This window comes from Clinocottus analis, unplaced genomic scaffold, assembly GCF_023055335.1.
Source record: "Clinocottus analis isolate CAN_PGR_092001 unplaced genomic scaffold, fCliAna1.0.p SCAF_9, whole genome shotgun sequence".
Taxonomy (NCBI): domain Eukaryota; kingdom Metazoa; phylum Chordata; class Actinopteri; order Perciformes; family Cottidae; genus Clinocottus; species Clinocottus analis.
The window spans coordinates 15,998,716-16,011,060 of NW_027176251.1; the positions used below are offsets into that span (position 1 = coordinate 15,998,716).

The 12,345-nt window shown below is 46.0% G+C and overlaps 1 protein-coding gene across 3 annotated transcripts in view; it reads right to left on the reverse strand.

The window, feature by feature from the left end:
- LOC137780870 (plectin-like) overlaps positions 1 to 8,308 on the reverse strand; it is a 60,447-nt gene extending 52,139 nt beyond the window's left edge. For 2 of the 3 annotated variants that reach the window (XM_068569183.1, XM_068569182.1), the window contains exon 1: positions 4,196 to 8,308. In XM_068569183.1, the coding sequence (XP_068425284.1) occupies positions 4,196 to 7,964 (3,769 nt within the window). In that variant the 5' untranslated portion in view covers positions 7,965 to 8,308. The remainder of the gene's footprint in view (positions 1 to 4,195) is intronic. The other variant, XM_068569181.1, reaches the window with a different exon arrangement.
- Between the last annotated feature and the right edge of the window lie 4,037 nt (positions 8,309 to 12,345).

The window sequence follows — 12,345 nt, forward strand, 5'->3', positions numbered from 1 at the left end:
ACGCAGGGTGGAGAGGGGTGGGGGGCTGGCTAAAGCTGACTGGGGGTTATAAATACCAACCAAAGCCAGATGATCACACAGTGTCACAGTTAGAAACTGATGGAAGAGCTCTGGCGGGACACTTGGCTGCACTCGCCCCCTAGAGACGACCTCCACAAAACACAAGCCTCCCTCCCTCGCTTCCCGTTTCTCTTTGAGGATGATGGTGATGGACGGTTAATTCCATGAAATTAAGTTCCAGCTCTGCGCCAGAAAAAAAAAACGGCTCTCAGCATACGCCAGAGCATATCATTTGGACATTAGATTTTTGATGATAAAACCACATATGACATGGGACGTAGCGTGATACAGCAAAAAATACAAATCCATTTTGGATTTCCCAATCTTTGATAGCTTTCGTGATGGTTCTTGTTTGGTGAGGCAGGATTTTCATCCTGTTCTGCTCATCCTGTTCATTGACCTTAAAACTGTCAATGAGATGGGTTGACTGGATATATTAAGTGTCACTATGGGAAAAGGCACCGGCAGTTACACCAAGTTGACAGGAATAGCGACGAAGCCGGTAAATATAAAGACTGCAAAGTAGGACTGATGGAAAAATTAGCAATAGACACACACACACACACACACACACACACACACACACACACACACACACACACACAGTTTAGTGAAGGACAGTTTAGTGATGGACAGATGGAAGAGAGCTCTCAATGTTCATCCCCGATTGCTTTTGGGATCACAGCAATGCACGACATTCTCTAAATATAGTGGCTTCTAATATATGCATATAGGCTCAGTGTTGACAACTGGTTCCATGTCTTTGTCACGCTAAAAGCAATTCCACCCAAGCGTCTGGAGAGTAGAGTTGTGATTGTCTCCTCAGGGACACTATAGACGGATGCCCGGCTATACCGAGAACCAACGCAGGGGGCTTTACCGAGGATCGCAGGGAATTCCCCCTGCGAACATCCTCATGTGCCTTCACAACATTCACGTTTAGGCACTTAGCCGAAAGCTATTTGAAGCTCGCGCCCAGAGGGGGGGGGGAGGAGATATACCTCTCGTCTCAATCTACACCCATGACACTGCTGGGGCGCCATTTGACTTAACAGGTGGCGGGGTATCCCTTGGGAAAATACAATAAAGCATGGTCAAAAACACAAAAGTCAAATTTGATACCAGAATGCTGAACTGCAGCTATTCCTGCAACTCACTTACAAAACTGAAGTGGAGTTAGTCAGCGCCTGTAATCCAGCCAAACATGTGCTCTGGGAAATGACTAACATCCTAACCATCTTGACCAAACCCTCAATATATTCCACATGCTATCGATCCCTGTCGTTTCCAGGGTTCGGTTCGCAGTAAGTTGTGTTGCTTTAACAGATTCCTGATTCTGCGTCACTGTCCAGTCTCTTTAGTCATTAAGTTGCAATGGAGCGTGATCCAACTTGACATCCAACACGTCTAACTCCGGCATTGGGAGGCTCACAAACAACCGGTGCATGAGGTAGGCCGATATGTTTGCGACACTTGTGGGTGCAACGACGTCTTAAGTGAGTCAGCGGGTCAGCACGGCAGCTGAGGTCATTTACTTTGTTTTGAGGCAAACATCGCTGGTGGTCAACAGCAAAAGCCAAAACAGCAGCAGCAGACTCGACTCAAGCTGCCAGCTCACAACGCGAGCTATTGATAGATAAAATGAGAGAACATGAATTATGCCTTCCTTTCTTTTTTTTCTGCTTTTTCTAACTCAAAAAAGGTCAGGCTCATAACTGAAGCTCTCAGATTTGAGAACAGTGTGGGTGAGTCATAACATCAAAATGACGAGCCGCCATAATGGAAGACACGAGGCGGTACTGCAGCTCTTCATTTAACCACTCACTCAAGTATGCATTCGGCATGATTTAGGATTTAAAAAAAACACACACACACACACAACATGGAGGGCCTCAGTGCCATGTCTGGGATGTGATTTAGTCTAATTGCCCCTGGTGCCATGTGTGGGCAGAGTTTAAACAACTTCTCATGAGTGTCCATTTCAGACAGAGCACGTACAGCGCCCTCCATTCAAGAAATCAAAAGTGCTGCATGTAATGTCAAAGTGTTCCTGTCAAACCAGTTCAAGGAGCCCTCTTTTTTCAATGTTTGCCTTTTTTCTCCGGTTTCCACATCACCGATGCAATGAAACACAGACCGCAGCAAGACAAAAGCAGACATGCCTCACTGCAACTATGTCCCAGGGTGTAACTGTGTCTGCTGACAGCTATTTGATTATTTAACATACCAAGAATACCACACTGGGGGGGGGGGGATTGCAGCACTGCGAATTGTACCTATGTATACCTTTCTCACATCATATCTGAGCCCAGATCAGAAGGAAAGGGTGCAAAGAGTTGCTTGATGCAAAGCTTGATAACCAAACAGAGGCCAACAAGGCTCAGCCACTACGTGATGTGCAATACAGACACTTGAAACTGATCATTGCTGTAGCATTTGGTCTATGTGACCGATGACAATGGTTGGTAATGGACAGCAGATGTCAGCAGTGGGTCACTGAACACTGTGGTCATCTGACAGACTGGCACTGCTCCGTCCACTTCTGAAAGCACCATAGAACTCCTTAATTAAATGCAAAATGTAGGTCTTTGTTAATGCTTCTTTTTATTCAGTTTTTTAGATGTTGAAGCTGTTCTGTTTCTGATTAGTTGCATATGGTGTTTCATGTACATGTGAGTTATACATATACGCTTCATCGAAGTGCAGACGGGACACATTTCCCTGATGAGTACCACAGATCGAGTCGAGGGTCCAGGCTGATAATTGGATCCAGATTGACTGTCACGTGTGGAACCAAACACACACACACACACCATGAGAGCTGTGAGCAAGCTCTTCCAACTTCCTGACTCTTTGTCCTGTTGCTCACACCCACAAAAGACAACGCCCATGTGAAGTCCTTGCCACACACCCGAATGCACATGATAGTCAAAACAACACGCAATATCACTTTTTGAAAGTTAGGAAATATTAAACATCAGGGATTAGGCATCATCCAAAACCCCCAATCACATGAATATGCTTTAGAAACGTGATTCGTGAGTTTCACTTCAGCAGAACTAACTGGCACCAGTTTTCAGGGAGTTGTGGAACTGTTATTTTCCAGATTCAGCAAAGGAGGCTATCATATACTCCTGTTATCACAATGTCTACATAACTCCCATATCCTACGCATGCCATTGCATAATGGTATGCAAGGCCTATCTCCTCTATACAAGACAAGCTGAAATGAGAAACAGAGCCAAACACAAGCAACAAATATAAAAAACAGTGCCAGGAACACAGTCTTACTGGAGCAGAGGGGACAAATGATCCCAAAAGCACCACACCTCTCTGCCTCTGGCTTTAGCTCACACACTACTGTCTCTGCAGGGAACAGGCGAGGCCGAATCTCAGCAAACAGCCCCACCTTGTTGGAATGGCTGCAGGTCTAACACTCAGGGGAAGCGCCAGAGATTACCGTCTTCACGGACACATGTGCAGAGTTCAATATATTACCAGTACCACACCCGAAAAAGAGGGATTTTTGGGAGTTTGTTAAAGCAGAATTATGAGTGCCACTTTAAAATACACTCTGCATGTAAACAGTGTGGTAAATTATAGGTATTATTCAGTTACTTAGTGCCCAGGTATAGTTTTATACATAGCTTTTAAGTATGACTTTCACCTACGATTACGTGATAATGCCTGTGTGAAATCTGACAGCGTCTCGAACACACTGTGGTACAGATGCCCTCGTCTATTTTAACACATGGATAATTAAATCCCAGCCAAATCTCAACTGACTCTTCTCACTAGCTCAATGAAAACACCCCTCAAGAGAGAAAGCCTCTCGTCCACATCACAAAAGTAGAGGCTGGGCTCTGTAGCATGTAACTTTAAGCCATAAACTGGGATCAAATCACCACAAATAACACTTAGGAAGAGGAGTTAGAGATAGACAATTATATTCTTCGGAGTTTAAGTATATGACAATGTGCAAGGGCAGCAGAAGAGCCCTCATCAAGCAACCAACCTAAGACCTCCCACACTTCAAAGAAAGGTGGGATCCCAGCTGCGAGAGCAATTACATCACATGCAAAGCGAAAGTCAGACCACGTAGGAAGCGGGCTATTTGGCACACATTCAAACAAACCTTCAATGAAGTGTGGCCATGTCTTCTCCTCTGGCTCGTCCAGTGAGTGGTCCCAGGTTCCCTCAGGTGAGGCTCCTTGCACCCTGGACCCCGGCGCCGAAAAAAGTGCCCGCTCTATGGCAATTTCTTCCAGAACATCCAGGTCCAGTTCCTCGTCCTCCTCCTCCAGTTGCACAGGTGGAGGAGGAGACTGCTCCCCACTGTCCTCTGGACTAATAACCTGCTTCACCTCAACTATCTCCTCAACCACTACAATTTTCCTCTTCATGGCTGCTTCGTCTGCGTCAGGGCTGGCGGCCTCGCAGGTGTCCCCTAGGTGAAGCTGGTCAAGCTTGGCAGCTGCGGGTGTGGCAGTGGGAGAGGGTGTGTCCTCCGCCAAGTCACTCTTCTTCTCTTCCTCCTGCTTCGAGGCCTCACCAAAAGAGAGCCTTTTCTCTGTGCTGCGCTCTGCTGCCTGACGGGCTGAATGTTGTGCAACTCTGGGAGGCTCCTCTTGCTTGCCGAGGGGGCTGGCCTGTGCCTGAGCTGCAGCTGCCTCTGCTCTCGCCACTGGTGCTGCTGACGCGAATTCTCCGGCTGCGGGTGCTTCCCTCACAGTGGAGGATGTTTTTGGTTTCGGAACCTCCCGCTTGATTTTTTCTGCAGAGAGCCCCGATGGCTCCACCTCCCCTTTGTCTGCCGGGGCCTCACAGAGCACAGCTGCTGCCTGACTGGCTCCCTCGCTGCACATTCTTTCGGGGGTCTTCTTGGGAGAAACGATCAATTCAGTCACTTCGGAGGTCGTGACACGGTTGTCTTTAACCGTACACTTGGGCAATAGTGTAACATCGGTGGACGCTAATGCCTCTGCTTCAGGCAAAAACACAGGCTTGGTGTTTATGGTCTCTGATACTGTTGCCTGAGCCTGCTTTTTCCCTTTTCCTTTCTTTTTACCCTTTGAAGATTCCTCTGCAGCTTTCCCTGTAGTTAAAAGAGACTTAGTGTCAACTGTGGGTTTCTGAGATTCAGACGCTGCCGCAGGGCTTTTGCCCTCAGGCTTAGGACTTTCTTGTATGAGCTCCACTTGGGTTATTTTCTGCACAGTCACTGTTTCCACTTTAGTTGCAGTCATTCCCTCAGATTTCACTGGCTCCATGTGGGGCAATTTAGCGTTTAACTTATCCTCGGAGCATGACGGTCCATGTGTTATTATGCTGACACTGCTTCCCTCAACCTTCCCTTTAACTTGTGCACCGTCGGGACGCTCCACTGGGGGCACTGCTGGAGTCTGATCTAATGGCAGGGACGCTACTTCAAAAATACTTTGGTCCTGAGTTTGTTTAGGAACTTCCATGATTGGCTTCCCTGGAATTTGTTTAGGGACTTCCTTCATTTCCCCCCCATTGCTATCTATATCTATTTTAGCCTGAGCCCTATATTCCTCTACAGGTCCCCCAGTCTTCATGCTGGTACACATGCTCAGCGGCTCTGAGGTCATCAGTGGTGTGGGTTGGAGGGTATTTTCAGCCACCTCCTCAAGCATCTTGCCTATACAGGGTTTTTCCTTTTCCAACTTAATGTCAGACAGCTCCTCAGCATTGGTAGTCTTTAAACTGTCACCTGGAGATTTCTTTTTCTTCCTTTTTGATTTAGAGGTTCCCTCAACCATTTGTTTGGTTTCCATAACCACCTCTGTGGTGGCAACTTTTTGACTGAGTTGAGAGGATGTGTCACCCTGTACTGAGACTTTAAGTACCTCTTTCTGTTTTTCATCTTTCTGGACATGAGGAGTCACCTTTACATCCGTTTTCCCATGTTTTGTAATGATCTCTGTTTCTGTAGCTCTCCCTTTGATGGGTTTTGCGTCTTCAGAACAGGCCATAGGTGCTGAGGAAGTCGTTGTGATAATGGTAGTTTTAACTTCAATTATTGAGGACTCAGTCACCTTTGTAGTTTTCTTGGGAACTTCCTTAGTTTTGGGCTTTGCTAAGAGATTCACTGAGGTCACTTTGGCATCAATGGGCTCCTGAGTGACTTTTACTTTAGAGATCTCTTTTGCTGGCTTGCTGGTGGTATTGTCGGGCTGTGGTTTGGTGGTCTCCTGAGTGACAGTTATTTCTGCAGTTTTCTTGACCTTCTCGTGATCCATTTTGAATTGCACTGGGGCCTTCAGTTCTGCCGGTTTAACTTGGTCCTCCTGAACCTTTATTTTTTTAGGCTTCTCTTCATTGACAGCTTTTGTGATGACAGGGTTGGAAGTGGCATTGTCAGCAGGGAGTTTGGAGCTGTTCTGAGTAGCAGACACTGCAATACCTGGCCAGGCATTTATGTCATTAGTTGCTGTTTGAGCTGTCGCCTTGACCTCTGGTGTGGGAGTGGGAGTGGCAGCTGGGAGTTTGGAGGTTTCCTGAGCAGCAGACACTGTAATACCTGGCAGAGCTGTAGCCTTGACCTCTGAAGATTTAACTAGATCAACAATCACCTTTTTTGTCTTCTCTTCATTTAGATCTGTATTGACATGTTTGGGGATGACAGCGGTGGAAGTGGAAGTAGCAGCTGGGAGTTTGGAGGTTTCCTGAGCAGAAGCCATTGTGATAATTGTCTTGGCATTATTTTCAGTTACTGTTTTTGCTGAAGCCTTGACCTTGACTGGATTAACAATCACATTTTGTATTATCTCTTCATTGACATCTTTATTTGCAGGTTTTGTGAGGACAGGGACGGCAGTGGCAGTAAGCAGACTGGTGGTTTGGGGCTTTGCAGGTCTAATTGGATCCACTGCCAACTTTTTTGTCTTTTCCTCTTTGATCTCTGTATTAAGAAGCGTTGTGATAGTTGAATTGCTTGTTACTACACTGCCAGGCTTAATGGAAGCTTTTTCATCTGCGATCTTAAGCTTTTCTTTATTTGTTTTAAGAGAAGAGGGTTCAGCTGGAATCTTTGATGTTGCAGCACCTGAAGCCACAGTAAATGGTAGGGCTGTCTTGGAGGACACTGATGACAGAGTGCTCTGCGGCGCATCCTGTTTCAAAGCTGCTTTCTGAACCTGGACAGACATTGGCACCCTCTCCTTTTGGACTTCAGACACTCTTCTCTCCTGTGATGTTGCTGCTGGCTTCTCACTGCTCACATCCGGACTCTGGCGAGAGACTCTTCTTACCTTGCTCTCCTCCATCGCTGTTGCCTCATTTCTAAAGCCGTTCCCCCTCCTAAACGGAGGCTGAGGCTGGTCCTCCACTTCCCATGATGCTCTGGGCTTGACTGGCTCTGCAGCCAGAGGACGACCCCTAAACCTGGGGGTCCGATCAGAGTAGCTCTCTTTTTCTCCGGGACCCATCATCTTATGGCGGTAGCCATGACGCTCAGTCAGAGACTCTTGGCTCTCTGCCTCGCCCCTGCGCCCTGGCTTGGGAACATAAGATGTAGGACCGTCCACAGATTGGACATGTGCGGCCCGGTGGCCAATGGCCAGGGAGGCGGCTGGCTTCCTGATCCTCTGCAGGGAAGCGGGGACAATCTCAGAGGGCAGGTGGAGGTAGTCACGCAGGTAAACAATGCCCTCATTGGTCAGGTACCAGTAGAAATGTCTCCAGGAAAATGTCTCCTTCACATAGCCCCGAGATTTGAGAGACCCCATGGCACGGATTACTTGCAGATTGCCCACATCTTCTAGCTCAGGGTGCTTGGTCTGAGGCCTCTTGTCCTTCTTGGCCACCATGACACCATCTTTAAACAGGATCTCATAGATGGCCCTCAGTTCCCGCATGGGCATCAGCATTCCAGCAACCATTGTGTTTTATGTCAGTGTGCTGCCTCAAATGTAATACTGAAAATCACAACATGAAAGGATCATAAATAACAATCTCACGTCCTGTAGTTTGAAAGAATCCAGTGGCAAAACCGGCTGTCACATGCTTCTTAATTCAGTTAGAAAAAAAGTAGAAGGAATCCTTTTAATCTTTTTATCTTACTTTCTGTTCTTCGTTCTTGCCAATCCTTTGGATGTCGTGAAGAAAAAAAGAATATTCCTCTGTGAAATTGGACTTAAACAAAGTCAAACGTGTGCTGTCTCCACCTCACATTCAGCGTGGCTGGAAATGAACAGTCTCCGTTCTGCCGAGATAGCAATGACAGAATGGAACGAGAGCGTGTGTGTGAGAGTGTGAGTGAGAGAGTGAAAGAGGGAGAGAGAGAGAGAGAGAGAGAGAGAGAGAGAGAGCCACACTTCTCAGTCGGGCTCCTCCTACCTTCGCTCTCTATTTCTTAGGGAAAATCTGCCGTGGAAAAAAATTCTCACTAAAGTAAATAGTACTGCAGGAAGTAAGAAGCGAAGGAAAAAAAAAGGCGTACGCAATAAATTGATTCAAATCAATCAGCACAAAGTCAAATGAATGGAGCAACACACCTATGAAGTGTGTTTGAGCACATGTTCTGCAGCTCTGTGACTTTTACTGAGACGCCCAACCACACACGAATAGCAGACGCCTCCTTCGTAGTGTACACACACCTCTAAACACACACCACGAGCGGCAGTCACACACACACACACCCGCCCAGTAATGGGCTGTTCTAAACAGGGATTAGTTTAGAGAAAAGATAGTCATCCACTTGGCATGCATCTATCGCTGAGCATCTATGTCACTTATCAAGTCAAAGGCAAGTCTAGTTTTACACTTTTCCCGCTCAGGTATCACTGGGGAGCTTTTACTCCACGCACAAGGTGTGGCTTTGGGATCCCATGTCACACAGCCTTTTGAAAGTGCAAAGGGAAAGATGTCATTTGAAGAGAAAAGGTTCAATCACCATTAGTGTATTTTTGGGATCAGGACAAAACTGCCGTGGCAGTTTAACTCACACACTGGTAGTTTGATACGAGAGAGAGAAAGAGAGAGAGATTCTATTCATGTCTGTGTTTGTTGGAGATTCACCAAGAGACCAAGCGAGGGAAATGACAGACTAGTAAGTGTTTCCCATTGCAGCTCATTAAAATGATGCAACAGGCTGTAAAGCACTCTAAAGTTGTGTTGCTACTTCAGACAGCTAACGTTCAGGCTTCAAGCCTCGGCTTAGCTGGTGACCAAGATTGTGGCTTGCACAACTATATAAAGAGCTGCACATTATAGCTAACCTTTCCAGCGCTCCCAGGAACATGATATCAGATTTCTATCCCGAGATCACTTCTCCCTTCTGTACATCTGTCTCCCGTTCGTCTCTCTGTGTCAGTGAGAGGGTCCTCTCCCGGCCCGTGTCCAAGTCAAACTGGAAGGGAAAAACTGAGCACTGCTGGATACAGCGGAGGAGTACATGCCCACTCGTCCCGCTACAAAGAGGGGGAAAAACATATACTCTGAGGAGTAGAGTAAGTGCACGGTACTGTGCTGGAACACAGCGATCCAGTTGCGAAACTGTGGCTGCGATGAAATGATGCATTCCGCCTGTTGGTTGAAACCACACACGCTATTACACATGCAAAACACGTGCTGAAAACTGTTTTCTTTTTTGCTTGCCATGGCAACAGTCAAACCAAGTGAGCTAGTTCCCAATAGGTCGCATATCCGCTTTCAGGGCTGCAGCGGAGCATAAAGTTGCTCTCCTGGACAGCTGGACTAAAATGTCATTAAGCAAAGCGACTAATCAGAGATATTTGCAAAGACACAGATCTGAAACAAACCATTCAGCACATCGTCAAGCTTTCGAGAGCAACTGGAACAATTGGGAATGTTGTGAGGGCAAAAAATGATATGCTTAAACATGAAATATAAACATGATGAAAAAACAACTGTTGCTGGCAGTACTGTGCTGACACGTATGCCTACTAATAGCGTCATGAAAACAATTCCTGTCTTTCAACAGTTCTTAAGCATCTGTGTAAGGGGTGACGCCTCAAAACCTGTGAGCACTCCACCTATAGCAGATATGCAATGAAACATCCTTTAAGGTATAACATCTTCCGTGGAGCTACAACAGGTTGAGTAGTGTTTGAGTAATGTTTATGATTCAGTTTTCAGATAGCCTGGAGGAGTTTTCAAAAGAGGAACACAGGTGTCCTCAGGTGCATTGTACAAGACACGGTATTCCTCTGTGTTACAAAACAAATGTTTTATCACTGACTTGCTGCAGGTTGCTTAAGGTTGAAACAGAGGCGTGACGGTGGTGATGACAGCTGATTAAGCTCACTGTGTGTGATCCTGCTTATGATAGGTGTGTAGAAGTGACATGAGGAGGATTTTGAGGCATTTTACTACTCAACCTGTTTAGTATTCAGTGGCACACTGCTGAATGTCGAGCTGGCCGTTGTAGAGGTCATGCAAAACAATATAAGGAACTTATTCAGATAGAAAATAACTAAATACATCAGATCCAATGATACGACAGTCAACTAAGTGTTAAAATGGGGGTACTCTGCATCACCATGCATGGTGCTTTGATCTGCTGGCCCATCAGTGGGATTTCATGCACTGTTTATGCACAAAGTGCTCAGTGAACTCCAAACTTCCCCCGGTGACCCGAATTCTGGCTCGAGGCCCAGTACCCTTCTGCCATCCAAATATTAAATATGCCCGGCTTTAAGAGGAATACAGCCTTGCCCGGCCTGACAAACCCCGGCTATGAACACGGTGCCGCTGCTTTTCACAGCGACCTGGTGCTTACAATAGCTGTGTCTAGGTTTCAGAGTGGCGGTAGCAGCATAGTAAATCATTAGAAATAGACTCTCAAAAGGGAACGCTCGCTATAGAGCCAATACGGTCCGATTTCATTCAGTCTATATACAGCAGCACCAAATGGAAACGTGATTTGATTGATTGAAGCAGATAAAGGAGTAATAAGACTTTGGGGAAGAATAGCTTCCTGGTTAAGAGTCCACTTCTGTCATGATGATTCAGACCTCCAGAAGTCCCAGAATAGACTTGTCACCACAAAACTGATGGTGGCTGGCGACTGGCCCACCGTACAGGGCCTGCTGCTCCAGGGGGCTATTGGTCCTGCACCCGTGCCCTCCATTCTGATATCAGATCCAAGCCACTCCAGCCACTTCCATGGAAAGCAAAGGTCAGCACAGCCTTTTTTGCCCACCAACGTGTGTGCTGACATTACTAGGAGTTAGTGTTGAAGTCGCACCTGTGTCGAAGCTGAAGGCTATCATGAGGTCCTCCTCATGACTGACACGTGTAATTCTAGTGTACGGGTGAGCTTCATACACGACTATCAAGTTGTTACAGTTTACAGTTCAAAGCTGCGGATGACACACTGAAACGTTCTGGCTGAGCAGTAGGAACTGATTCTAGCACGGTGCTTTGAAGCGCTACATGCCGCCCTGAAAATACAGTTTAAAACGTGAGGCACATATTATGATCGTGCTGAGCGTATGAAGTGGATAAAAAACACAGGAAGGGATTTAACTCTTTTTTTTTTTTGGAAGGGTGGCCCCCAAATCATGTCTTGCACTTTTGTGTTCATGACGAGTCATTTTGCGATGCATGAAGGTTCCTTTTTGATCTGGACAATAGGCCTATATTCATTGGAGGCGCTTGTCCCAGGCTGGATATAGTGCACCGAGTGACCCCTCTGTCTGGGACAGCTGTGGCCCCTCACAGGCCGGACCACAAACACCTCAGGAACCCGCTAAAGTTAGACAATGTTGTAAACAGGTTTATATGGAGGTGCGGGTCGTCAACACAGTAATTATTGTCTGTCTCACTCATCAATTCTAGTCGATTAATGATTTAATCCTTTAACCAATTATAAAGTATTTAATAAAATGTAACTGCAATGAAAAAAACATATAGTAAATTAATGTGAATGTGCCTTCGTAAACTGAAAGAGCACTATGGTGGCAAATAAAACATATGAGGATACAGAGGATTTACATTTTGTCTTTTTGTTTTAAATAAAAATCTATATAAATAAATATAAACTTTTTTGTTTACTTATATCACAAGTTTGCTGGATTTAGTCTGGAGGAGTGAACAGTGAAGACGCACTCTATTTTTAGCCATGCTATTCATCTGTTGGGCTGACTATTTAGCGCTAACGTGATCATGCTAACACGCTAAACTAAGATAATTGCCATGGTATACATGGGATACTGTTACTGAAGCATGCTGACATTAGCATTTAGCTCTGAGGACCACTGTGTCTAAGTACAGCCCCAAGAAGCGCCAAGAACTACT